The following is a 27,243-nucleotide window of genomic DNA, read 5'->3' on the forward strand; positions in this document are numbered from 1 at the left end:
AACTAAAGGTACTGTCACCAAAGTAAGACAGTCATGGAAACCTGGGGAAATGCCCCATGATACAGGTGACACGTGCTCACATTCCTCACATAGAGAGACACCTTGCAATTCAGTCAGGAAGAGATGAGCACTGTGGCCATATAAACGGGCAGAGGCCAGAGAAGACGTTCACATACCTCATCAGTGACTGAAAGTCTGGGAGAGCTCTAGCATTCCACTGAAAACTAAAAATCTAAACTCCCGTTCTAGAGTGTAAAGGTGCAGAAATGTAGTGGTGCTCACTAGTTCTCGTGCATCACTGAAGGAAGCAGTCAGTTGTCCGCATGCCCGTCAGCAGGGATCTGGTCGCACAGGTGGATTCACCTGGAAGAGCAACACAGCTAAGATGCTCTTCATTGTTACATCATCAGTAATAGCAGAAGTTACAGTAACCCAGAGTCCACCATGATAGTACTGACTGAACAATAGATATACTCAAGTATTGAAATAGTAGAATATTATTAATAGGATATACTAGAATATTAGGCAGCTATAAAAATGAGGAACACTTCTATGTGCTAATTGTGGAGCAATCCAGATTACATCAACTTTAAAAAACAAAGTACAGGACATTATTATATAGCTGCCACTTTTTTAAAAAAACGTGAGAGACTGAGAATCTTTTTATGTTTATTGTAACTACAGATTCTCTCTTTTTTAAATTTGTTCATGTGTTTTTTGGCTGTGCTGGGTCTTCGCTGCTGCGTGGACTCTTTCCTAGCTGTGGAGAGTAGGGGCTGCTCTTCGTCACGGTGCTTGGGCTGCTCTTGTCAGGGAGCGCAGGCTCCAGGGGCGCGGGCTTCAGGAGGCGTGGCCCCTGGGCTCAGCTGGTGCAGCTCCCGGGCTCACCTGTTCTGCGGCCTGTGGGACTGAACCTGTATCTTTTGCCTTGGCAGGTGGGCTCCTCCACTGAGCCGCCAGGGAAGACCCGATGCTGCCACTTTTATATGATAAAATGGGAAAATAAGACTAAAACGCGTGTCAGATTGTATTACATAAAGAGACAATAGAAGAATCAATAAGGAGCTAATAAAAATGTTTCCATCTAAGGAGCAAGGAGGAAGCAGGTGTAACAGGGATGGACAGGACATCTCAATGTGCCTCTTTTATATATGGTGTGGACCTTCATTTATGCAAACGTGCCATCTAGTCAGAAATATCAGAACTTAAAAGACGTAATAAAAGAAAGTAAAACCCACTCTCAAGAGACAGAGCAGCCAAGAGAAGATTTAGAGATGACTCATGACAGAACCATCAGAGAGAACTTTAAAATAATGGATTAATGCCATAAAAGATCAAAGGGAAAACGTGGAGTACTCAAAGACACCAAAGGGAAATGGGCAGAGAGAGAAAGTGTAAGGAAGAGGGAGGCAGAAGCACTGCAGGGGAAACCCACGGTGTTAGAAGCAGAGGTGCTGAGCTCATCAGTAGATGCGGCACAACCACGTGATGGTCAGTGAACTTGAAGATAGTCTGCAGGAATCACCACACACACAGAAATGTAGGAAACAGAAGCAGAAAAGAGCACTCCAGAGCTGTGGGCAAACGTTAAATTGTCCAAGGAACTGAATCCCAGGAAGAAAAGAGAAGGTGCACAGTCCATGGAAGAAGCATTTGAAGATGTAACGCCCAAGAGTTCTGAAAACAGTGAAGGATGGCAAATCACAGACTGAAGAATCTAGAAAGCCTCGAGAAAGATAAGTACCCCAAACAAACCACCAAAACCCCGTACAAATACACACATATTCAAACCGCCAGAAACCGAGAATAAAGAGAAAATCTTAAAGAAAGCTGGAGAAAAATAAAGGACATTACACACAGAGGAACAAACCTTCTCACAGGGTTTTTGTCATAAACTAGTCAAGCCAGAAAACAATGAAGTGACACCTTTAAAGTATTAAAAGAAAAACCTATGAAGCCAGAATTTGAGACTTAGAGAAAGTATCTTTCAAAAATGAAGAAAAGATCAACTTTTGAGGATAAAGATAGCCACTATTAGCTATTTTTCTCCATTTTAATTACTTTTTCAAATTTCTGTAATGAATATGTAAAGTGCTTAATACTGACCACCTTTCCTTTCCAGCCCTTTGGGCAGGGAACTCGACTCAGAGGTAAAAGTAATACCTACTGTCCTTTCTTCCCAACATTTTCCCTCTTCTCATCGTAGGATCTCTCGAATCCGCCCTCAAGTCAGGTCGTTCCTGACCACCCTCACAGCTGCACGCGTGTCCCCTCGGTCTACACCCAGCTGCTTCTGTGCGCTTTCTCTCCTGCTCATCCAGCCGTGACACGCGTGTCCCCCACAGCGCTGAGGGCAGTGCCCAGTTCATCTCCTGGCGAACCAAGGGATCTGATTGTGTAATGGATGGAGAGCTGTCACGCTCGAACAATGAAGAGTGCTGAAAGCCATCACTCTTTACATGCGAGTCGCTCTCTTTACACTTGTGGTCTTCAGATGTCTAACAGCGATGGCATGGATGATCAGCCAAACACTTACGAGAAGTCAGACAGGACTTTCTGTTAACTAAACAGAAGCCAACGGCTGTCAAAGCCCCACCTGTCCCCAGACAATGCACTGAATAAAGAGATTAGAGCAAAAGAGGTGAATCTGTAAGATTTGAGAGCAAAATTAAACAACATTAAGCCTAATAGTAAACCTAAAGCAGCAGTGATTTATGCAACTTTCCTAAAGGTAGTAAAGATGAGTTATTCTATTAAAATCATTGCCTTCCTTGGTGTATTGTACTTAGTATATGCATTTGTTTCTTTATTCCTCCAATAAGTAAGTTTGTGCTAGGACTGGGTGTGTAAATAAGGTATCAAGTAAATAAATGATTGAAAGTACAGACTTGCCAGGGCACTAACCAGGCAAGCAAAACTAATCAGTTAATTTTCAGTGACAGGAATCATCTTTACAGACTATTAAAAAGTGAGATTTTGATGAACCAAATTGCTCTTGAAATAATTTATTGAGATAAAGATGTTTTTAAAAATCTCTTTTATTGCAAAATTTGGCAAATATATATATAAATGTATGTGCATTCTTTAACTTTTTATTTTGTTTTGGAGTGTAGCCAATTGCCAATGTCTCGACTGTTCCAGGTACACAGCAAAGAGACTGAGCCACACATATACACGTACCCCTTCTCCCCCAAACTCCCCACCTACCCAGGCTTCCACGTAGCGTCGAGCAGAGTTCCTTGTGCTGCACAGTAGGTCCTTGTTGGCCGTCCATTTAAAAATATAGCAGTGTGTACACGTCCATCCCAAGGCCCCTAACTGTCTCTTCTCCCCATCCTTCCCACCGGTAACCGTAAGTTCCTTCTCTCCATCTGTGAGGCTGTCTCTGTTTTATAGACAAGTTCAAGCCTCCAATGAGAGCTCAGTTTGGCTGGCACCTTAGTGTCGATCTGTGATACTGTGAGCAGAGAACCTGGTCACTGTGGGCCAGACTGTGACCTACAGTTCTAAGGCAAGCTAACTCTTGAGTGTTGCTTTAAGCCACTGAATCTATGATTATGTGTTATGTGGTGTGTTAGTCAGGGTTCTCCAGAAACACAGAGTGTGTGTGTGTATGAGAAAGAGAAAGATAGACAGGGGTTAACTGTAAGAAATTGGCTCTCATGATTGTGCAGGCTGGCAGATTCTAATTCTGCATGGCAGGCTGGCAGGCTGGGGTCCCAGGGAAGACCTGAGGTTGTGGCTGAAGGCTGAAGGCACAATTTCTCTTCCCCAAGGAGGTCAATCTTTTTTCTTAAGACCTTCAACTGATTAGATGAGGCCCACCCATATAATGGAGGGCACTCTGCTTTCTCAGTGTCTAAAAATTTAAATATTAATCACATCTAAAATCCCTGGGCTTCCCTGATGGCTCAGTGGTAAAGAATATGATTGCCAATGCAAGAGATGTGAGTTGAATCCCTGGTCCAGGAAGATACCCTGGAGAGGATAATGGCTACCCACTCCAGTATTCTTGCCTGGGAAATCCCATGGGCAGAGGAACCTGGCAGGTTATGGTCCATGGGATCACAAAGAGTCCAACAGGACTGAGCTACTAAAGCATACACATCTAAAAAATGCCTTCACAGTGCTGTCTAGACTCAGTTCAGTTCAGGTCAGTCGCTCAGTTGCGTCCAACTCTTTGCGACCCCATGGACTGCAGTACACCAGCTTCCCTGTCCATCACCAACTCCTGAAGCTTGCTCAAACTCATATCCATCGAGTCAGTGATGCCATCCAACCATCTCATCCTCTGTCATCCCCTTCTCCTCCTGCCTTCAATCTTTCCCAGCATCAGGGTCTGTTCCGGTGAATCAGTTCTTAGCAAGAGGTGGCCAAAGTATTGGGAGCTTCAGCTTCAGCACCAGTCCTTCCAATGAATATTCAGGACTGATGTCCTTTAGGATTGACTGGTTTGGCTGTCTAGACTACTCTTGACCAAGTTGCTGGGTCACACAGTCAAGCCAAGTTGGTACATGAAATGAGCCAACAGACATAGCAATGGAAAACGAATATGTGAAAATATTAGCCATGGTTATCTCTGGGTGGTGGACTTCTGGCTGAATTCCATTTTCTTTTAAATATTTCTGAATTTTTTCCAAAATTATATGTTAGTGTTAACATAAGAAAATATATTGAAAATCAGTTTTATTGTCTTCTAAGCCTCCTTGTAACCTATAAGTACTGTTTCTTCAAAAATAATACCATATTTAAAACAAATTATCCTTGTGTTGTAAAGTTACTACAGTAATAAATTTATGCTCTGTGACTTTATTAGACTTTGCAGCTTCAAGTGGAATTATAATTTTATGTGGACTTTAAAGCCATAAAATGGAGCTTATTCCCAGCGGTGCTGCCATATTTTGTGTCTCCAGGGCTCATTTTATGTGAGACATACCAGTGGGAGATGCTCGGGGAGAGGCGCGTGTCCTTGGGCAGGGGTCGGGGCTTGGCATTATCACCAGGGAGCCTCTTCCTCGATGGTGCAAAAGGGGTGAGCATTTGAGGGCTGCTAGCCTGGACCCTCTCTGAAATCACTTCCAAGTCCAACACCCATCATGTGTACCTGGGGAGGAGCCTCTGCACTCCTGGACCAGACAGTGCATGGCTTTTCCTACACAGACCCCCTCCCAGGGCCAGACACTGCCCAGTACCGGGTGACTTCCGGCCACTGCAGAGTTCCCATACCGAGAGTCCCTCTGTCATTTTCCTGCACCTTCGGTGTCATAATTCTTCTTTCCATCTTCTGTGTCTTTCTCTACGTCCTGATTACATTATCACCTCCTCAGATGACAGTGTACACTCATTTCTTTTTATTATCCTGGTAGTGGTCATGCCGTAGCTCTTCAGCTAACACTGTTAGCTGACAGGGACTCCACTTATGATCTGTTTCGTGGTACAGTTACACTGTTATTTTCATTTCAGATGGAGGTGCATTTAGTGATTATCTCCAATCACAGCAGGATGCTACATACATTTTACTGTCAACTGATTCCTACATTTGTATGGTGACCATTCAAGTAGATGTTAAAGTCAGCATTTATCATTAGATATGGCAATAGTGAAAAAAACCTCTTTCTCCTTAAGTAGTAATAGCATGTACCTCTTACTTTATACAGTGGTAGGTAGTCAAACATTTAACCTATAAAATCAGCAGTCAGAAAATACAATGGAGTGAGAAGAATGGAAACAAACATTTTATCTGCCGCGGTGGTTTTTAATTTCTGGTACTAACGGGGAAACACAGAACAGAGTGGCTGTTGCCAGCAGAACAGAACGTGTTCTTCACATGCTGGCCCGGGAGTTTACCTGGTTCCCTGTTGGTCCTCACTCTCCAGACTTCATACTAAGTCTCTCGAGAGCATAGAGCTCACCCCCATTTTCCTGACAGAGTTGGCGCTTAATAATGTTTAATGGATGGAACTGCTTTTAAGGAAATTTTCACTGGGGGCCATTCTGTGGGGTTGGCTTCCCTGGTTGCTCAGTCTGTAAAGAGTCTGCCTGCAATGTGGGAGCCCTGGGTTCGATCCTTGGGTCAAGAAGATGCCCTGGAGAAGAAATGGCAACCCACTCCAGTATTCTTGCCTGAAGAATGCCATGGACGGAGGAGCCTGGTGGGCTACAGTCCATAGCGTCACAAAGAGTTGGACTCGACGGAGTGACTTTCACTCTCATTCTGTGGGATTGTCAGTGGTGATTTTTAACTAAAACCTTGTGTCCCAGGCGTCTCCCTTGTTATGCTAATAATTGTCTTAAAAACTATTCCTGAAGGCCATAGAGAACCACTGAAGAAATTCAAGTCAGCTAGCAGATTCCTGTTCTAGAAAGGTTGATCCAACTGGGTGGACACCATCGGGTGTCCGTCAGGAGGCCTGGGGGAGTCACCAGGGCTGCCTTAGTGATGTTGTGTGGGTTGAGAAAACCGGCCTGGAGGCAGACGTCCTAGGGACAGAGTGGGACCCCCAGGGCTGTGACTCGGGCAGGGCTGGGGTGGCGTGCAGTGAGCGGCTGCTGTGAGGAGGGCAGGCATGGCAACGGCGCCGAGTCTGGCAGGGCAGGTGGCGCACAGTTGCTGAGAGGGGTCGCCTCCACGGTCCCGGCGGCCGGATATGAGGATGCCTGCTTTCTGCTTCTGCGGGGTCAGTGGGGCGGGCGGCGCCAGAGGACAGCAGGCGCCCCCAGGAGACCAGCACTGCTGCGGTACCCCGCCTTCCTGATCGGGACGGCAGGGCCCACGGACGGGCAGGAGAGGCTGGGGGAGTGGCCAGGGTCTCAGCCACGTGGGGAGATGGCAGGGCTTCCTGAGGAAGGGCCGTCCTGGCCGTCCCCGTGCTGGACGGTCCAGAAGAGGCAGGGGCTGCACCCCGGCCCCCTCCCCGGGGCAGGCTGCTTCCACAGTGGCTGGTCTCACCTGTCACTCATGGACTCTCTGCGTTTTCCGTTCTCTTCAAAATCCGCGTTTTCTCACTTCCTTTTGTCGAGGGTTTGATGAAAGAGTCTCTGTATGTGGACTGAATTTTTCTTTGATCTCCACAACCCGGAGGTATTTAGTGTTAACTGCCGTCCTTTGTGTGCAGACTCTGCCCCCAGAGGGTGCTCCGTGCACACTGGCCGAGTACATGAGTCAGGTCTGTGCCGGCCCAGGGGCACCCGGGCAGTGTGTGTAGCTCAGTGAACAGCAGGTGCATAGATACCGAGGTGGTTAGTGGTGACGTACTGGTTGCCATGCTGATCGATCATCCTCTTGCTGCACCTATGGTTACCTGTTAGCCACCAGGCTGGTTAACCCACCAGCAGTGCTGGCTGTGCCCTGTTTCTTAGGCCTCTTCTTAATGCATGCGACTGGGGGCTCAGAAGGCTCTTCACTGGAACACATACCCCCTCAGATGGTCCCCGAGAGCCCCTCCTGGAAGGGGCAGGCCTGAGGGACCCCAGCCCCTGATGCCCTGGCCTGAGGGTCCAGCCAGGCACTGGCCTGAGTGTGAGCGTCACGTCACGGATCTAGTCTGATTCCGCTGCCCTCAGACGGGCGCCCGGGACAGGGCTGAAAAGGCAGCACGTCCTGTGACTGTGTCTCCGGGCCCAGGCCCAGGAATGGATCAGGACAGATCTAAGTGCTTCCCAGGCGGCTCGGCAGTCAAGAACCTGCCTGTTAGTGCAGGAGACTCGGGGTCAATCCCTGGGTCGGGAAGATCCCCTGGAGGAGGGCATGGCTACCCGCTCCAGTATTCTTGCCTGGAGAATCCCATGGACAGAGAAGCCTGGCGGGCTACAGTCCATGGGGTTGCAAAGAGTCAGACACGACTGAGGGGCTGAACAACCACAAAGTCAGGCTGCGTGTTCCCTCAGAGTTCTCCAGGCAGGGCACTGCCATTCACTTTGGCTGGTGAGTATTTGATGAGCTCCAGCACATGTGGTCAAACTCTAGTCTCCTTTGCAATAAGCCTTCCGCCCCTGCTGCCCCCGCCCCTGGTCTGCGCGTCCCGTTTCTGCATCTGCACCTGTGCACCCAACATCAGGGATCCTGGGCTCATGCCCCCCATCTCAGTGCCCAAGCCATGTAGGGTAGGGCCGCCTTGGGCACAGGCCATCCGGCATGTTCCCTGGACAGAGCGCCTGAGTCCAGCAGACCCTGGTGTGCTCAGAGCTCGGCGTTTGCTTCCCAGTGTGGTCACCCCGGGGCCAGCCCCAATGCAGACACAAACCCAGTCTCCATCACCCACAGGAAGATGTCTCACAAGTGTATTTGTTGTTGTTTGTGGATGAAATGGATAAAAATGCAGGTTCTCTGAAGGGTCCCTCAGTGGGGCACCCGCGCACGCTACCCCAGTAGACCTGTGTTCCTCTAAGTGTCGGGGGTCCAGAGACCATCTGCCACAGAAGCGCCTTGGATGTTTATTGAAGTTCAGATCTGGAGCTGACGCCACCCATGTGACTCCACCTGGGGTGTGTGGTCCAGGAACCAGCAGGGCACTGTGATGCTGGGAGCTCTGGGAAACCTTCAGTGGGTATTTTCCTGTCGTCCTGACACTAGCTTTTAATATAAACCAGCAAGTGTCAGAAATTTTAGTAAAAAGAAAGGCTCCGTGCTTGCTTAAAAACCCATCTCAGACATAGAGAAAGGAGTGGAGCCCAACTGCAACGGAAGGCCCTCGGGGGGCAGGATGAGTGCCCGAGACGGTCTTGGCTGTCCCTGAGCGCAGCCCTCACCCAGCGCGGCCCAGGGTGGCCGATGCCTCCGTGGGGTACTCTCTCCGTGCCAGGACGTGCACACTGCTGTGGCCGCTGTCTTGGTGGCCCAGCATGCACGGGCCGGCAGGGGCGGCCCTGAGTCCACACTGTCCCCTGCCTCCCTGGACTCCCACTCAACCTGGAGTGAGCAAGCAGTCTAGGCTGGCCGTCACCAGAGGGACAGGTGGGGTGGCCACCTCACAGACTCACTCAGCCGCACACCAGGGAGGAGGGGGACGGCAACCCCCAACACCAGACTGGGGTCTCCCGGCCTCGAATCCCTGCTCTCCCCACCCTCAGCCGTCCCTCTGCAGGGATCAGAGAAGTTCTGTGACCACCTGGAGGAGGACAGCCATGTCTGCAGCCTGAAATCTCCCGTCCACAACCCACAGGGCAGGCGACCCCAGGAGCCTCTCATCCACAACCCACAGGACAAGTGACCCCGGGAGTCTCCCGTCCATGACCCGGACAGCAGGCAACTCCAGGAGTCTCCCGTCCATGACCCAGAAGGCAGGCAACACCAGGAGCCTCTCATCCATGACCTGCAGGGCAGGCTACCCCAGGAGTCTCCCGTCCACGACCCAGACAGTGGGCAACCCCAGGCGTCTCCCATCCACGACCCGCAGGGCAGGCAACTCCAGGAGCCTCCCGTCCATGACCCACAGGGCAGGCAACCCCAGGAGCCTCCTGTCCATGACCCGCAGGGCCATTGACCCCAGGAGCCTCTCGTTCACGACCTGCAGGGCAGGCAACCCCAGAAGCGTCTCGTCCACGACCCGCATGACAGGCGACCCCAGGAGCCTCCCGTCCACGACCCGGATGGCAGGCGACCCCAGGAACATCTCCCGATGCTTGGCTCTGACCACCTGGAGGGAGCAGCCCCGGCTCTGTGTTGGCTCAGGAACTCTCCCGCCTGGTTGCCTGAAACACCGCCTCTGGGTAAGATGATTCCTCTCGCACCTGAGGCCCAGCGTTAGACTCCCTTTGGTGCGCGCCACCACCCCTCCTGGGCACCTGCGTCTCTCACCTCTGGGAGGGAATGGAGCGCGGCCCTGTCGTGACTCGGAGGCTGAAGCTGTGAAGGCAGGTCCGCTCTGGGACACACTGCTGCTTGGCGTCGCGCTCATCTGAGCTGCTGGTTTATCACACAGCTGCGATAATGCACCGCAGGCTTTGAAAATGCGTGTGTAGCACTGAAGTGACACACGCACCCTCCGGAGGGAGCCATCTTTGTGCAGAGTCTGGATCACCTGCGCAGGGACCTTTGGGCCTGGGGTCACCTCTCAGGAAGGTGAGCGCCCTGTCATGAAATGAGTGGGCCCTCATGAAATGAGGCCCCAGAGACGCACAGGGGCTTTGCAGGATGTGAGGACAATGGCTGCGTTTGGTGGGAGTTGCATGACTGCTCACTCCACGGCCTCGGGGCCTCCCCCACCCAGGGAGGCCAGGGCCCCTGGACGCCCCGTGAGCCAGTGACGGGGCCTCGACTGGCTTCTGAAAACCCCTCCCGAATCATCACACTTCAGTTGACAAGTGACAGAAAACTAAACATGTTTCTTTCCACACCTGATTCCTAACCCCTTGACTAGGATATAACTTACAGACCATGCAGTTCATCCCCTTGACGTGTACAGCTCAGTGGCTTGTGGTGTATTCACAGGTCCTTGTGATCCATGTCAGGATGTGGCTTCCCACTGAGGAGCCGCCCAGCTCCTCCACCCCAACCCGACAGCCACCCCATGTGCTCTCTGTCTCCCTGGTTTGCCAGTTCCGGACGTGCCGTGGACATGCAATCCTGCAGCACGTGCCTTCATGTTGGCTTCTCCCACCCAGCGTGTCTTTAAGGTTCCTCTGCTCTGTGGCCAGCGCCAGCCTCCTCTGCTGTTACAGCTGGGTAGTACTCCATCGTGTGGCTGCAGCACCGATAACTTCTCCCACACCTCATCGACGTTTGTTTCCACTTCGGGGCTCTTATGACAAATCCTGCACACGTCTCTCCGTGGACAGTTACCTTCATTTGTCCCGTACCTGGGGGTCGAGCTGCCGGGTCTCTTGGGAATATCACGTGTGACCTTCTGGGGAGCTCCCAGACTGTTTTTAAACTGGCTGAACATCCTCTACTACTTAATACTACTCATTTTCAATGTATCCTGTATTGTTGCAGTGTATATAAATATGCATGTTTGTATGAAATGTGTCCCTCATTTTAAGTTTTTCACGCTCATGTTTACAGGCCTTGCTTTAATCTCTGAGGGCTTACAGGCACATCACTTTGTAACGAGAGCAGGTTTTTTCATGATACATTTATTTCCATTGATGTTGACAGAGTGTCATAACACGGAAGATAAATAATTGGAGCTTTTCCTTAATACTCATCATTCTCCCTGATGTTTCATCTCTCTGCTCTCCTTACCGTGGAGTCCAGTTCATAATCCTGTCTGCAGTGTTGCCACTTTTTCCTCAAAATACAATTCAGAAGTTCAACTATAAGTTAGTTTGGGGAAAAAAGAGGATGTTTGGAAAGATACCGGATCAGGAAACTGGATCCTATTGAAGCATATGTGCTGCCTCTTGGCGGAGCCGGGGGCACCCTGGTACCCTCGCAGACGCTGTCATCTGTGACGGTCCGGGTGTGGCGTCAGCTGTCGCCGGGAGAACGTGGCATCCAGGAGGCACAGCTTCATCATCGCTCAGCGGGCTTAGAGGGCCCTGAAGCCAACAACGGACTCTTTTAATAGCAGAAAGGACACGTGTGAGACAACACAGGAGGGTCTCGCGGCAGGAAAGACCTCCCTCAGAGCCGCTTTCGTGAAGCTGGTCCCTGCCAGCCCCCCATGCACACACCCCTGGCTGACACCCCCGGGCTGACAACCCTGGGAATGAGGAGGGGCGGCCAGGCTTCCGGTAGCGTGGATCTGCTCCGTGACAGGGGCCTTCACCCCGAGAACAGAGGCTGCGTCTCATCGGCGGAGTGTGGGTGGTGAGCCCTTTCCCTGCTCCGGGGGGTCTGAGAAGGCACACAGGTGAGGTGCGTGGTGCTGCGGGGGGAGTCAGCCTCTGCCTCTCAGCAGTGAGGTCTCTAAACAAACAACCACTGAAGTACTGGGCGGGTGAGCCAAGCAGAGGACAGAGGCCACGTCTGAACCCAGCGTGACCACAGGGCGCACCGGGCGGGAGCCCTGCAGAGCCAGCCCTGCCGCAGAGCACGGCCACAGCCTCCGCAGCGCATCCCTGCTGTTCGTCTGTTAGGACGCGCGTCTGTGAATTCGCTGTGTCTGCAGGGCGTGTGCGTGGATGCACGCAACCTGGCTGCCTGAGGACTGCAGGCGCTGCTCCCCGTAATCGGACCAACACGAACGGAGAGAGAAGCTTTGATGGAGACTGCAGTATTGCCACGGTGTTAATTCTCCCCAGATCGAGGTGTCGATTCAGGGCAGCCTCCGTTTTAGAGAAACTGCCAGGAAGAAAACGCGGAGGATCTTAGAAGAGCGCAGACAGTCTCGACAGAGAAGAGCCAAGTTGGGCCGGCCGCTCCGGCCGCTTCTCTCCCAGCCTGGGCCCAGCGTCCCTGCAGGGGTCCCTGCTGCCGCTCAGGAGAGCGGTGTTTAGAAACCAAGGCCCAGCCCCGGGTGTGCTCACTGCCGGTTCCCTTAGCGGCAGAGAGAGCTAGCACACGTGCATACCTACAGTCATTTATTTTGTTTATCCACTGGCACATGTACGACACTAACATGGATTCATACCCACGTCTCTAACTATAACCTAGTACGGCGCGGCTCATTCTAGCTTTCCCCCACCCTTGAGTATCTGTATAAGATACGTTTAAATTTCCTTTGAGACTTTCTCTCTGAGCCAATCTGGAAGGACTATCTGTTTAACTTCCACATATTTGGGAATTTCCAGAAATTCTTCTGTTTACTGATTTCTAGTTTTATTGATTTTGGTCCAGACATACTCTGTATGATTTCTGTTCTTTCAATGTGTTAAGGTTTGTTCTGTGGTCCAGAATACAGTCTGTCTTGGTGAATGCCCACTTGACACTCACCCTGAGGAAAACGTGGGATGATGCTGTGTTTTTGGAGGCTGTCTGCTCTTAAAACAGGGATATTTGGTGTCAGAATAGACCAGGGTTGTTTTAGCCTCCAGCACTGCTGATATTTGGGGCCAGAAAATTCTTTTGGTTGACAGGTGGCTGTGACTATAGAATTTTAGTAGCATCTCTGGTCTCTACTCACCAGGCTCCCATCCCCAAGCTGTGACAACTAAATATTTCCAAGTATCTCCAGTTGTCCCTTGGGGATGAAACCTCTCAGGTTAAGGAAAACTCAAATAGAATAAACTGATGTGACTGAAGAGTGACTGTCGCCGTCAACACTTAAAAAGTCTGCTCGTCAAAACACTCCCAACAGGAAGGGGACAAGGCAAGCCACAAAGTGAAGGAAAATACTTGAATGAATATCTGACAAAGGATTTGAGTACAGAACATATAAAGAACTCCTACAAAACAAAACCAGAAATAACCTGGTTAAAAATGCGGGGTAGGTGGAAAGTCTTTTCACGAAAGAAGATGTACAAATGACCAGTCATCCCGTTGTTACTCATCCAGGAGGAGACACCACTTCACTTTCAGTCACGGGCTCAGCTTGAGCAGCACACTGTGAGGGGTGTGTGTGGGGGCAGGGGGTGGTCACAGAGGAGGAGGTCACCCAGAGCCGTCACCTGCACAGCTCGCAGACACATCTGTCTCGTCTGTAGCAACCAGTGGCATTTGTTTTTCCGTTCTGTGATTTCTATTTCAGAAAAAAAAAAAAACACTACGCTTTATGATGACTTCACCTAGGTTTGCTCTTTTCCAAAAAAATTCAACTTTTGAAATGTTTTGTTCAGACAGAATCTCACGTGGAAAGGTGGGGGCCGCATCTGAGCACCCCTGACCCCATCAGCCCCCCGGGTGTGCCCTGAGACTCCTCTACCAAACTCCACAGACGAACCTGGGCCGCACGTCCCGCCCCCGCCCAGGCCTCCTGAGGGTGGACCGAGCACAGTGCAGTGGGCAGTGACAGGGGCTCTGCGTGCGCCCCCACTCCTGCACACCCTCTGAGCACCCGTCTCCGCAGTGAAGGGCTGGCAGTGCTTTCCTGTGCTTGTGGCATCAAGTCCAGACTCCAGAGGGGGCTGCACAGTCCCCACTGGTCTTTTCCGGAAGCCTCTCCGCAGCCCACGTCTCCCCACAGCCCCGCTGTCCACCGCTGTGCACTGGGACCGTCGGTGATCCCGTCCACGTTCCGACCCTGTAGGCCCAAGTGTGCGTCTGTCGTAGTAGTGCCAGATTTAAGAGAGACAAACAGTGACGTCTGCCTTCCAGCTGGACGGTGCGTTCCGTTAGCCTCAGGGACACGTTTGGGACGATTGGGAACATGCTGCTAGTGAGAGTTACTTGCTGCTCCTCTGAACTCCACGTGTAACTGGGTGCCCCGTGTTTCTGTCTGGCATCATCCCTCCATCGTTGCTGGCATCAGCGCCTAGCAGCATTCCGGGCACCTGCTGGAGAAAGTCTGCAGAATTTACCAGAAGGCACACAGGCCTTTCCCCGCAGCGCTGCTGGTTAGAGGAGGAACGCCGTGAGGAGCAGACCCAGAGCAGCAGGTCCGGCAGCCTGGGACGCACGAGGGGGAAAGCAGGGTGGGCGGGCAGCTCAGCCCCAAAGCCCGCAACGCCGCCCCTCATCTCGGTCTCCAGCCCAGGGCCCTCCCGCCTTCCAGTCACACGGGGAACCGATTCTGAGCCTGACGCCGGCTCTCTGTCATCCTCGGGAGGCTCCTCAGGGCTGGGGGGGTTTCAGCCGTCCCCAGAGAGAAGGTCCCCGGGGAGGGCCCTCTGGTGTCACTTCTAGGGTCTGAGCACCCAGCCCTGGATGGGGTGAACATGAGCACACGTTCTCCTGTGACTGCAGTTAAAGCTTAGTCTGAATATTTCCCTATTTACACACTCAGTCTAATTATGGAAATAACCTGAAAAAGCACTTTCCCAACAGCCCCCAGGTCTGTGACCTGCGGGGCTCCGTGGCCTACCGAGTGTGTTGGAGGATGCTAAGCCACCATAATCAAGTGCGGATGAAGTTGGGGACCAGACCTTTGCAACCTCTGCTCCTCTGACTCAGCTGCCCAGATCTTGGGGCAAAAAGCATCAGTTTTGGAGCCAGGCTGCCTGGGCCCGGAGTCTAGCTCTGCGTTCGCTTTGCGGGCACCTGGGTGAGGTGGCTCCCCATTTGCAGTGAGGCCCAAGCATGTGGGGTCCCTGCGAGGACTGACGGGCTGGTACAGGGTGCTTCCAGGGGCCAGCATAACAGTACATCATGGATGTTCGATGTCTGGAGTCTGTGTGTGAAAGAAAACCTGAGGTTAGCTTTCTGTAGTGGCAGCTCGTCTCTCAGTGGCTGCCCAGGGCTGGAATAAAGAGGTGGTCGTGAGTTAGAAGACACATCTGAACGTAGAATCACAAATACAGAGTCCTGTGTGGATGCCACTCAGCCATAGTTCTGAGTCACCCCACTCACAGTGCCAGGCTCTGGGCTGGAAATCTGGATACAGAGATAAAGAACACAGAGCCCTGCTTTTACAGATGCTGAGAACTTAAATGTGAGAATGTTGAATCAGCAAAGAGCGGTGTTAATCAGAAGGGAAAGCTCTTCAATTGGAAGTAAGATAAAAGTGCTAACTGGTAGAAACTGGAGTGTGCAGACCCCCGTCCAGACCCGGGCCCGAGCAGCGTGGGTGACAAGGAGTCCGGCAGAAACCTGGACTCTTTACGAGCCAAGGTCAGGGCAGCCCCAGGCCCATTTCTCTCCCGTTTCCTTTCCTTTTCTCTTCTCTTCTCTTTTGGTCTGTTTTAAGTGGAAAGAAGGGATGTAAGAGCTGGAATGTTATATACCTAGTCTTAAAACAAAGTTATCATTATAATAATTTGTAAATTGTATTCTATTAGTATCTAAAAATACATGCTATTAACTTTACCTGAAATAATGACCTTAAAATAAATGAGCTTCCTTAATCTGAACTTAACATCAAGCCAGTTTTCCCTCTGCTGCCCTATTTCCAAAGAAGTAAATCACCGTGAAATCAATTTACATCAAGGGCTTACTTTAAAAATCAGGGAACATACTGTGGTCAAGACATGGAGTCAGAATTAGCAACCTAATTTTTATACACAGGCCTGTGCAATTATCCTAGTTAACTGTCTCATTGTGATCCACAGTAGGAAAGAAGAATAAATCCATTATTGTTGTTCACATTTTTCCAGCTTGGGGGTCAAATAAAATACAGTGTGTCTTGATTGTGGAAAGACTCACCAAACCTGAAAGGAGCTCGATTTAGCCAGAAACGTCAACCCAGCTGAACCCTCTCTCTGCCAGACATCCTCAGGGTTTGCCCTATGCTTTCAAGATTTGCAAAAAACAAGGAGGGGACGGACTAGAGGAAATTGATTTTTAAGGCTGTTTGGAAGGAAATGACCATTATGATGATAATATGGATTTGAGTTTTCAGTCTGCTCTCTGCTTCTATTGCATAATCTGGACAACTTCACATAAGTTAAAATGGCTGGCAAACCTTTGATTTTTTTCTTCTTCTATTTTTCTGAGTGTGTAAAGTTGCCAAAAGCTACCCTGACCTTTATGAGACTCTCGTGGACTTCTGAGCCCAGTTTGCTCTGAGGCTGTGTGAGTTATCCAAGCTTTCAGGGTTAGGTTTCCCTCTTCGTGGAATGATCCAGATTTCACTACCTGATGATAAAAAGTCAGGTTTTGAAGCAAGTCTGTAAGTAGTCTGCCCCATTGGTGCTGATGAACCCACGTCCATGAGCTCGTCTGTCAGGAATGTTACCACGAGCCCTAGATGCCCACCTCGCGATAGGGTTTGATAGCAGCCCCGGGCACTGCCACACATGGTCCTGCAGCGATGCTCACGAGGCCTCTGTCTTCTCTCTTTCTCTCCTGTAGCCAGAGCTACCTGCAAGCTGCCAGCGACGGGCCTGCCAGCCACGGGCTGGACCCCTCTGCCAACTACAACTCCCCGAAGTTCCGCTCCCGGAACCAGAGCTACATGCGTGCCGTCAGCACCCTCAGCCAGGCCAGCTGCGTGAGCCAGGTGGGGCCCCTCCCGGTCAGCCCCCTGCTGCAGACTCAGGCCTGAGCCAGGTGGGGCCCCTCTCCTCCTGGTCAGCCCCTGCTGTAGACTCAGGCCTGAACCAGGTAGGCGTCCCTCCCCTCCTGGTCAGCCCCCTGCTGCAGAGTCTCAGCCAGGAGTGCTCCTGTGCCATCATTGCACTAGGAGCTCCGTGGGCGTGACGGGGCCTTTGTGACAGTCGTTCTCACTCCAGCCCCTCTGAGCAGGGCTGACGGGAGCGTCCACCCACGTTCCCCTGCCGCGCCCCCCACACGGAGCAGCCTCCTTCCCTGGGCCCAGGCCCCCCATGTGGAGGGTCTGAGCCCCACCCAGCGGGACACACAGGGCCCCATAGCACCCAACCCCTGAGGTCGCTGGTGTTTCCATGGACAGACTGTCCCCGCAGCTGCAGGCGAGCCATCAGGTCATGCCCTGTGTTGTTCTCTGAGGACACAGGGTGATCCAGACCACCCCTGGCTCTGCCGCCTGAGGGAGGGGGCCCCGCAGGAGGGGACCCACAGAGGGGCGCTTGGGAACCTCTCCCCGCCCCTCACACCCTCGCCACCACTGTGCTCACACCCAGCCTGGCTGCCGATGTTTCTGGACCCAGCGCCGCTGGGCGTGAGGGAGCCACAGTGGGACAGCTGTCTGGACAGGTGGGCTCTGGGCGCAGTGGCTCAGCTTTCCCTAGGCGGAGGGTGAGCCAGCCCAGAGGCTGAGGGCAGGAGGGGCTCCCATCTGGTCTCTGCTCGCCTTCCTGCGGTGGCTGCCTTGCTGAGGCCCCTGTGGCCACATCCTGGTTCCTGCGAGTCTCTGTGTGCTTCATCCATGCACCGTCCAGATCGCCCTGACAGCTGCTCAGTTTGCCCGGGAACCCAGGCGCTTTGCTGGGCGCGCAGGGGTGGGGGGGGTCGTCAGGAGACCGCAGGGCAGGGGGCACCCCACTGCCCCCGCAGGAGCAGCGTCCGCCTTCCCCCACGGCCGAGCCTGCCACCCGCTCCTCCTGCCTTCTCGTTGTCTTCACAAAGCAGTGTCAGTCTGAGTGTAGCTTCTTTCTGTCATGCATCCTTTCTCTTTTCACTGTGGTAAAATATACCTAAAATCCACAACATGTACCATCTTAACCGTCTTGCAGTGTACATCCCGTGGCGTTTGGCACGTCGCATTGTTGGGCAGCCACCCCCACCGTCATCTCCAGAACGCTCTCATCTTCCTAAACTGAAGCTGTGCCCACGCAGCACTGGCCCCCCGCCCCCCATCCCCTCTCTGTCTCCTCCCCGGGACCTCACAGGAGTGACTCTCACAGCGCTTGCCCTCCGTGTCTGCCCTGCTTCGCTTTCCTCCGTTGGGTGCCTGTGTCAGAACGTGCTTCTCCTCTGTAAGGCTGAGCAGCACGCCGTGTGGATGGCCCGCACTGTGCCCACCGTCTGTCAGCAGACACTGTGTTGCTTCCGCCTTGGCTGCTGTGAGCGACACTGTGTGGACACAGCGTGCGAGCGTCTGTCGGTGTCTCTGCTTCCGGTTCTCACGCTGCACGCCCTGTTCCTGCGGGTGCAGCTGTGGTCTCCCGAGGAAGCTCCGTGCCAGTTCCCGCAGCGGCTGCCCCGCTTTCCAGCGCCAGCAGCTGCGTCCAGGGTCCCACCCCCCGCCCACAGCCACCACCTCACTCTGCAAGCGCCACCATCCTGACCTGGGAAACCCGCCCTCAGCGTGTATCGGGCTCTCTGCCACTAGGAGCCACGTCCTCACCATCTTCTGATTTTCTCTTCTCTGGTATCTCGGAAGCCCACGTCTCCAGAAGCAGTTTAAGTGCTTTCCTGCTCTTTGCAGTTGACTAGAGAAGCCAGCACTTCAGCCCACACTGATTATGTGCCGCTCTGACTTTGCAACCTCCCGAGACACCCCGTGTCAGGCTGAACTGCGGTTTGAGTCGCAGAGTAAAATGCCCACTTTTCCAAATCTCCCTCGAGCTAGTCAGAGAAAAGGCCATTTTAGTTCCAGCCTAGACCAGCTGAGGTCCTTCTCAACTGCTTATTTGTTTCGGGGAAAAGTCCCCCTCATTTGAAGGGCCTCGCTGGTCAGCTTTGTGGCTGAAAGCACTGGCTGAGCGGTCCTCACTGAACGCCCATCCCTGAGTGTCAGAAGGTACCCGTGAGGGTGATGGCACCTCTTCCAGAAGGAGAAAGGCCCTGGGCCTGTGGGTTTGCAGCAAGGGGGAACCTACCAAGACCCCGTGTCGGAACTGGCGGGCGCGGGCGACCCCACACAGTTTCTGGCCTCTTTAGGTTGTCTGACCTGGGTCTGTGACGTAAATGACATGAAACAGTCTGAGACTTTCTGATACAGTTCCACATGAGGGAAAACCTGGGTCGGAAGGAGTCTGTACTCCAGGAAACGGCATACTTCGAGCCAGAGTGAGAGTGTTTGGGATGCATTTCCCTCCATGGGCACCAAGGTGACTGTGCTGGGGTGTCGGCATCTGTCTTTGCCCGAACTCGTCTTCCACTTTCCAGCATCAGACACCCTGAAACCTCTCACGTGGTGCAATCGCCCGGGGGTCTTTCTCTGGTCATTTCTGCCTGAACAAACTCGGTGTCCCCTCACTCTGGGCTCTGGGTCAGCAGTCCTACCTTTAAGACCCCCTCAGCACCTTCCTCCCGGGCCATGCTCACTGGGATTTGTCCAGTGAAGGGAGCGCTTGTGAATAATCTCAAGTGTTAATAGAAGCAGGGAGCCAGGGAAGCATCTCAGGTAAGTGCAGGGACCCAGGCCCAGGTCTGTGATTAGAGGTGGGCAGAAGCTGTCTTCTCTGATGAAGGGCAAATCCAATTCCTTACCTGCTTTTACTCTGTGAACAGTTAGAGGAAAAGGATTGATCTGGTATTTAGAACAATACTTTTTAAAATTTACCTGTCAACGTAGCAGGAGTGTTCAGCAAGTTGTGGGTCACGTTCCAGGGGTGGAGTGAGTGACTCAGCTGGGCGCTGGGCTGAGACTGTACCCAGCCATGGCCTCTGTGAGTACACTGCCCGCAGGCGTGGCTGGGGCGCAGGGGGCAGGCAGGGTTCCTAGGGCAGAGGCCCCCTGCATGGGGGTGGTGGGGAGACCAGCCTAGGTTTCCGGGCCCCTCCATGAGCCCTAAGCAGGGACCCAGCAGGTCACCCAGGAGAATTGTCTTGGCCTCTGCCTGAGCCCCAGTTCCATGCAGAACTCTGGCCCTCCACGTAAGCATCTCCACGGGCATCTCCTGACCGGCTTCCGTGTTAACACGAGGTGCCCTGGGAGGCGGGGTTTGGGGAGGAGCCACCTGTCCAGGTCCCCACGAACCAGGCCTGGGAGCAGCTGCAGCTCATGGGCCCAGCCCGGAATCCTCGTTCCTACAATCCCCACTCCCCCCACCCCCGCCCCAGGCTCTTCAGCCTGCTCTGTGTCCCACTACCGAGTTTCTGTATAAACTCCTAGACATGGCTCCTGGGAGGCCCCAGAAACCTCAGGAAACCGCATTCCGCGAGGACAGCACACGGAGGCCCTCCGCTCACCCGCAGTCTGGCCCCTGGAGCGCGGCCCTCAGGACCCGCGCTCTCCAAGGCCCAGTCACATTTCATGACATAGGGTCCCAGGGCGACTCTCTACTCAGAAATGAAATGTCAGGCTTGAGAATAACAACTTTACCTGCTGAACCGCCAAACTCAGGGCGGACACTACCAGCCCACGCTGAAGGAGGGGAGGGACCCAACGGAGTGTGGGCGGCGCACCTGCATTGTGAGAGACCGAGGCACCTGCAGGACACGGGCTGGGGCTGCCTCCAGGGACGCAGGGGCAAGCTCGTGGCCGAGCAGGCGTCCGTGTCCTCAGCCCAGGGCACTGGGCTGAGCGGAAGCAGAGACAGCCGCGCCCATGGGTCTTTGTGAGCACAGCGTCCATACCTGGCTTGTCTGAGCTGGAAACAGCCTGGGCCATGAAAACGGAAAAAGAAGGATGACGAATACTTTGCACAGTGTGCTAACCTTTAACCTCGCTGTTCCTCTTGACCTCAATGGTAACTGCCAGTCGCACTTTAAAGCTCTGCCTCGGGGTCTCTAGACTTTCCAGGGCACAGTGGGAATTGGTGGGTTTTCTCAGCGTTCCCCGAGCTTAATGGCTCCCAGTGTGCCGACTTCAAATTAATTAAGCTGTGCATGGCAGGCGGTGAGTGCCTGCGGGTGAGCTCTGAGCGCTTCTCCGCTGGCGCATGGCTGTGGCGCCTGGCCGAGCCGAGCCGTCAGCTGCGCTGTCGTTCTTCCAGATGAGCGAGGCCGAGGTCAACGGGCAGTTCGAGTCGGTGTGTGAGTCGGTCTTCAGCGAAGTGGAGTCTCAGGCCATGGACGCGCTGGACCTCCCGGGATGCTTCCGGACACGCAGCCACAGCTACCTGCGTGCCATTCAAGCGGGCTACTCCCAGGACGATGAGTGCGTGCCCCTGACCATCCCCGCTGATGCCGCCTCCACCATCCGGCCCACAGGTAAGGGACGCCCTCTGACCCATCCCCCAAACGGACAGGTGTGGGGCACCTCCATCCTCACGGACTGGGGTGAGTTCTTTCCAAACATCTGGAAATTTTCCAGCTTACATTGGTGACACAGTGCTGTTTGCAGTGATGTTTTGAAATGTTTTCTTTCCTGGATTACTTTTCTTTTTCTTAGGATGAAATCTATCGATTGTCAAGGTTCCTTATAACAGTCAAGTAGAGTTTTTGTAAAGTTTTGTATATGAAAAACATTGATGTTTGGGAGGTGATTGTTTTAGATACCGAAGTTGAATAGACAGCAGTAAAAGCTCAGCTGATGTGCAGTGACGTGGGGTCCTCACCGCAGGCCCAGCCCAAGTCTGCAGTGGCAGATCTGTCAACACGATGCCTGCTGCAGAGCAGACCGTTCGTGGAACTGAAGGTCACAGTCTCCTTCAGTTCTTGGGGAAAGCCAAGATAAATTTGATAATTTATCACCTAAGCTAAGCATCACTGTCTAATGTTTCTGTGCACTGTGCTGGTTTATGCAGCACCGTGAGTAAACACGGCCCGGAGAAGCCCACGAAGCAGCCAGGGATCAGAGTCGCCGAGCGCCGTGATGGGAAGAGCGTGGGGTTTGGACGCCTCGGGGCTGGGGCGGGGATGATCCTGAGGAGGACTGGAGAGAAGTGGCCCCAGTTATTGACGGCTCCTGGGAGCCAGGGCGGGGGCGGACCGTGTCACCCGCCACCCGCCCACGACAGAGCTGCGCGTGTTTGAAGCCAGGACAGCTGGCAGGACATGGGGCGATGACCGGAGCTAGGTGTCGGGGGATCCTGCGGCTGCCTGGAACCTTCCCTGTCACTCGTGGAGCCTGCAGGTGGGAGAGGGCTCACCAGAGTCAGACCTGCGCCGCCGCCTCTGGGATCGCGGGCGGGTCATCCTCGCAGTCTGCTGCTCCTCGGTGTCCAACTCAGGCAGAAGCTCTGAGCACGTGACCGGGTCCGCCCGAGGGTTAGGGAGCTCGGAGTGCCGTGGGGCCTCTGGTCTTTTCCAGTTGCCTGTGGCCCCGAGCAGAGGCCGTGATGCCCCCATGCTCCCGAGCCCAGGGGTCAGGGTGGGCGCCATTCTGGGAGCCGTGCCCTGCAGGAACCAGGGCCCACTCCACACAGGGCTGCAGATGCTGAGGACGTTGGGGGCCCGTGGGGCCCAGCCCCAGCTTCCCCCGGAAGCACCCCGTGTCTGTGACGTCAGGGACCACCCCTCACACTCTGCCCTTGTGGGGAAAAGTGTGGAAAGTGAACTAATTAGAAACTTAAGGAAGTTTCTATCTTACTTACTTATTTTACTTACCTTAATATCGTTGCAGATTTTAAAAATATGCTGTAAGAGATAATTACTGATAGGTTCACCAATATTCGTTGAGTGTCTCCTACAAGCAAACAATTAAGCACACTCTTGGTCTTCAGAAATGCTCTGAAACGATCATCACCTGGTGGAAAATGACTTTCTTGTTTATAGAGCTGTCACTCCAGAGGAATAAATATAAAACAGATTTCACAGACATAAGAACTAGTGCAGAACTCAAACTAAAATTCTGATTTATGTACATATCATTTTACCAAGTATTACCAATACATCTTGGTATTCCCAACATGTATCTACCAAATGTATTAACAAAAGAAAAAAAAACGCTTCTCTTCAAAATTTCTCCTGAACATTGGCCTAGTTATAGAGTCAGAATTCTTCCAGAAAACAGTGGGGGAAGCAGAGGCAGGCATGCCTTCCAAAGTTAGGGAGTGGTCTGGGGAATAAGAGATGAGATGGATAACATCAGGAAAAATAGCAAGTTGCCTTGAAATAATTGATTTATAGAATTATAAGCTACCTTTTTTAAAGGTGCAGACGGATCCTTAATTCCTCCCTTCCCCTCTTTTACTCTAAGCGTTAGAAATTGAATATTTGTAAATTTTTCTCTCCTAAATAGAATAGTGATGACCTACAGCAACAGAATACTTAATAGGATTGTGAAACATACCAAAGAAATGAGACGCCCCTGTCTGGAGGTGAGGCAAAAACGGGGTTTCCATGATTTTATGTTGAAATACTATTTGGAAGATCATACATTTAATAACTATGCTTCGTTGATGTGTGTGTGTGTGTAGAGAGAGAGAGATTATTTTGACAAGTGCATTTTCTTTTATACTCCTAAAATTAGCTTTTTGAAAATAATTCCCCAAAAAGTTATTCAAAAACATTCCCAGTGATTATTTTGAACAATAAGATGTACTTAAATGTCTTTTTAAGCCTGAAACATAAAAGTCGGTGACCATTGGTTGCGTCACCTGTATAAACGCAAATGTGTAATGTTGATGTTCATCTAGCAGTAATTAAACTCCAAGCGTGTGCACGAAAGGGCCATTAGCAGTTTCGGAACGTGTATCAGGCGCTCCGTTCTCAGCGCTCACAGGCTGATGCTGCCACTGAGCGTTTCTCTCGTCTGGGGCTTGAGTTCACCTGTGATTTCCCTCCACCCTTCAAGATGGGTGACGATGCAGCTGAAACAGAGACTTGTCATATGATCTCCAGGGACCTGAAACAGGACCAGACTCCACCACTGGGCGCTGGGACCCATGGCCGGCACGACTCTCCAACCCACTGCTTCCCTCATCACCAAACACCCCCACGTATTGATTAGAGTCCTCTCACTAAATGAAGTGGTTTTGAAAACATCTACTTTCATTTCACACATGGCTTCTTTCTCATCTGTGAAGTGATTTATCAGATAGATTTACTTGTCTAAATATGCATTTCACCTGATTCTTCTAGGGAGGGAAGGTTATTGATATCGTGGAGGAAAACAGTGTAAAATTAGATGATAATGATTTTTCTCTGGGTCAGAAGTTTTCTCAGCGTACGTCAGCACTGATTCCAGGAGGTATTACCACGGAGGGAAAATCCATACCAGGCATGATGGAGGAAACAGCTGTAAACCTTTTTCTATCTGGTGGCTTGTATTTCTGCAGTAACTTGCCTCTCAAGCGTTCCTGTGATCTCGTTTCCAAGATGCCTCCTGCGTGTGGAGTTTGGCATCTTCCTGGGCTCTGGCCGCATGACTTCGGCCACTCCCCACAGCACCTCCCCTGACTCCTGCCCTCTGGCCTTCCGCCAGCCAGGACCCTGGTAATCCCGTCAGGCCATCATGATGGTGGGCATGGTCAGTCACTGCAGGAAAGAATTGTTTAAGAACTGTGGATACGTGAGCCAGTCAGACTTAGCACTTAGCGTCGTAAACCCTAAATAATCAATGATTAAATAAATGAATTCATGCATGTGTAAATAGGTGGAAGAATGCGCCACTCTGCTAGATCCCAGGGTGCAAGTGCTGTGGGGCTGACCGCTCGGCCCCCGGCAGCCCGCCCCCGCCGTGTCACCTCGTGGCTGCGCCCCCGGCCTGCTCACGTGCTGAGCACACTGACGGCCCTCCGTGCCCTTCTCGTCGCACCCCCTGCCTCCTGCCCCACTGCTGCATCACCCCTCCTCGCAGTCTCTCACTTCACGTGCTGTTGCTGATCCCAGAATTTGCTTTTCAGATATTTTTTGCCTAATTCTGAGCTATGCTTTTGTTATCAACTCAGGGATCACTTTTTCCAGGAAGCCTTCACTGATTTGCTCTTCATCTAACTAGTGTAGGAGCCAACACAAATGCCTTCCCTCCCACCCCCGATCAGATGAGTTCCAGCTAAAGTACACACTTATTAAAACAGAGAAATCCTAATTTTCATTTATTTATAAAATGTACTCCCCTTTTAAATATATAGACATATTAGATGCCACAACATGTAGCCTACTGTGCATGTATATGTGCTAAGTTGCTTCAGTCGTATCTAATGGACTCTTTGAGACCCCATGTACTGTAGCCCACCAGGCTTCTCTGTCCATGCAATTCTCTGGGCATGAATACTAGAGTGAGTTTCCATGCCCTCCTCCAGGGGATCTTTCTGACCCGGGGATTGAACCCGCCACCCTTAAGTCTCCTGCATTGGCAGGCTGGCTCTTATTTACCAGTAGTGCCACCTGCAAAGCCCTGCAGCCTATGATAGTGGATCGTATTTACTCTCAGTATATACTTACATCATTTCATAATTATGTTTAGAAAGCATTGATACTATGGCTTTTGTTTCTTATAATGTGTTAGTTAAAAAACATTAAATTAAAACCAGTTATTTAAATTTACAAAATTATAAAGTATTCTGAGAACTTTTAAAAGAAAATAAGTTTACTCTCGGGAAGAAAGAGGTACTGTGCTGTGCTCTTCTGTCAGATCACTGGCTGTCAGGAGTCTTCTTTCCTTGCAAGGAGGTAGAGGATGAGCCAACACTGGAAGTCAGAGGAACGTGGCCACACAGTACTGTATATATACTGAGTTTGTTGATTATCTGTACTTAATCATTTTACACATGCTGTCTTCAAAATGCACTAAAAATTATAATGTACTTGTTACTTTCAGAATTTCGGGTTTTTCCTCTTTGCTTCTTCTTTCCAAGAAACACTTGGACAACTTAAAATGATGTGTTTGGACTCATACCTAGTGGTTTCCTCTTAGGTATTTCTATTTTCTGGAGAATTAGCCTTTAATAAAAGTTATCCTTTGAAACATCATTCAGAGGGGAAGAGAAGGAGGCTTCCTGCAACCTGCTCATCTTACCCATCTGTCTCTCCTGCCCAGTTTCCTGGTGGCTGGTTACTTTTGCTTTGGACTAGTGGTTGAGGACTGGAGAAGGCGATGGCACCCCACTCCAGTGCTCTTGCCTGGAAAATCCCATGGACGGAGGAGCCTGGAAGGCTGCAGTCCATGGGGTCGCTGAGGGTCAGACACGACTGAGCAACTTCACTTTCGCTTTTCACTTTCATGCATTGGAGAAGGAAATGGCAACCCACTCCAGTGTTCTTGCCTGGAGAATCCCAGGGACGGGGGAGCCTGGTGGGCTGCCGTCTCTGGGGTCGCACAGAGTCTGACACGACTGAAGTGACTTAGCAGCAGCAGCAGTGGGTGAGGACTAAGGCACTGCTAGTCCAAGAAATGTTGGAAAACTGGACATGTGATACCGGTGATAGTTAAGTTTGTGTCAGCCTGCCTGGGCCTAGGTGTTTAGTCAAGCATTATTCTGGGTGTTGCTGTGAGGGTGTTTTTTGACACGTTAACATTCCCATCACTTCATGGGAAATAGATGGGGAAACAGTGTCAGACTTTATTTTTTGGGCTCCAGAATCACTGCAGATGGTGACTGCAATCATGAAATTAAAAGACGCTTACTCCTTGGAAGAAAAGTATGACCAACCTAGATAGCATATTGAAAAGTAGAGACATTACTTTGCCAACAAAGGTCTGTCTAGTCAAGGCTATGGTTTTTCCAGTGGTCATGTATGGCTGTGAGAGTTGGACTGTAAAGAAAGCTGAACGCCGAAGAATTGATGCTTTTGAACTGTGGTGTTGGAGAAAACTCTTGAGAGTCCCTTGGACTGCAAGGAGATCCAACCAGTCCATCCTAAAGGAGATCAGTCCTGGGTGTTCATTGGAAGGACTGATGCTAAAGCTGAAACACCAGTACTTTAGCTACCTCAGGCAGAGTTGACTCATTGGAAAAGACACTGTTGCTGGGAGGGATTAGGGGCAGGAGGAGAAGTGGACAACTGAGGATGAGATGGCTGGATGGCATCACTGACTCGATGGACATGAGTTTGGGTGAACTCCGGAAGTTGGTGATGGACAGGGAGGCCTGGCGTGCTGTGATTCATGGGGTCGCAAAGAGTCAGACATGACT

General features: G+C 51.7%; 1 protein-coding gene across 1 annotated transcript in view; it reads left to right on the plus strand.

Moving 5' to 3' along the window:
* The window catches only part of DLGAP2 (DLG associated protein 2), a 603,057-nt gene that overhangs the window by 525,746 nt on the left and 50,068 nt on the right, over positions 1–27,243 (plus strand). Inside the window, 3 exon segments of the mRNA XM_024986325.2 lie at positions 16,766–16,913; positions 21,217–21,433; positions 23,265–23,267. Coding sequence (XP_024842093.1) covers positions 16,766–16,913; positions 21,217–21,433; positions 23,265–23,267 — 368 coding nt within the window.

Source organism: Bos taurus, chromosome 27 (assembly GCF_002263795.3).
Source record: "Bos taurus isolate L1 Dominette 01449 registration number 42190680 breed Hereford chromosome 27, ARS-UCD2.0, whole genome shotgun sequence".
In the NCBI taxonomy this organism is placed as follows: domain Eukaryota; kingdom Metazoa; phylum Chordata; class Mammalia; order Artiodactyla; family Bovidae; genus Bos; species Bos taurus.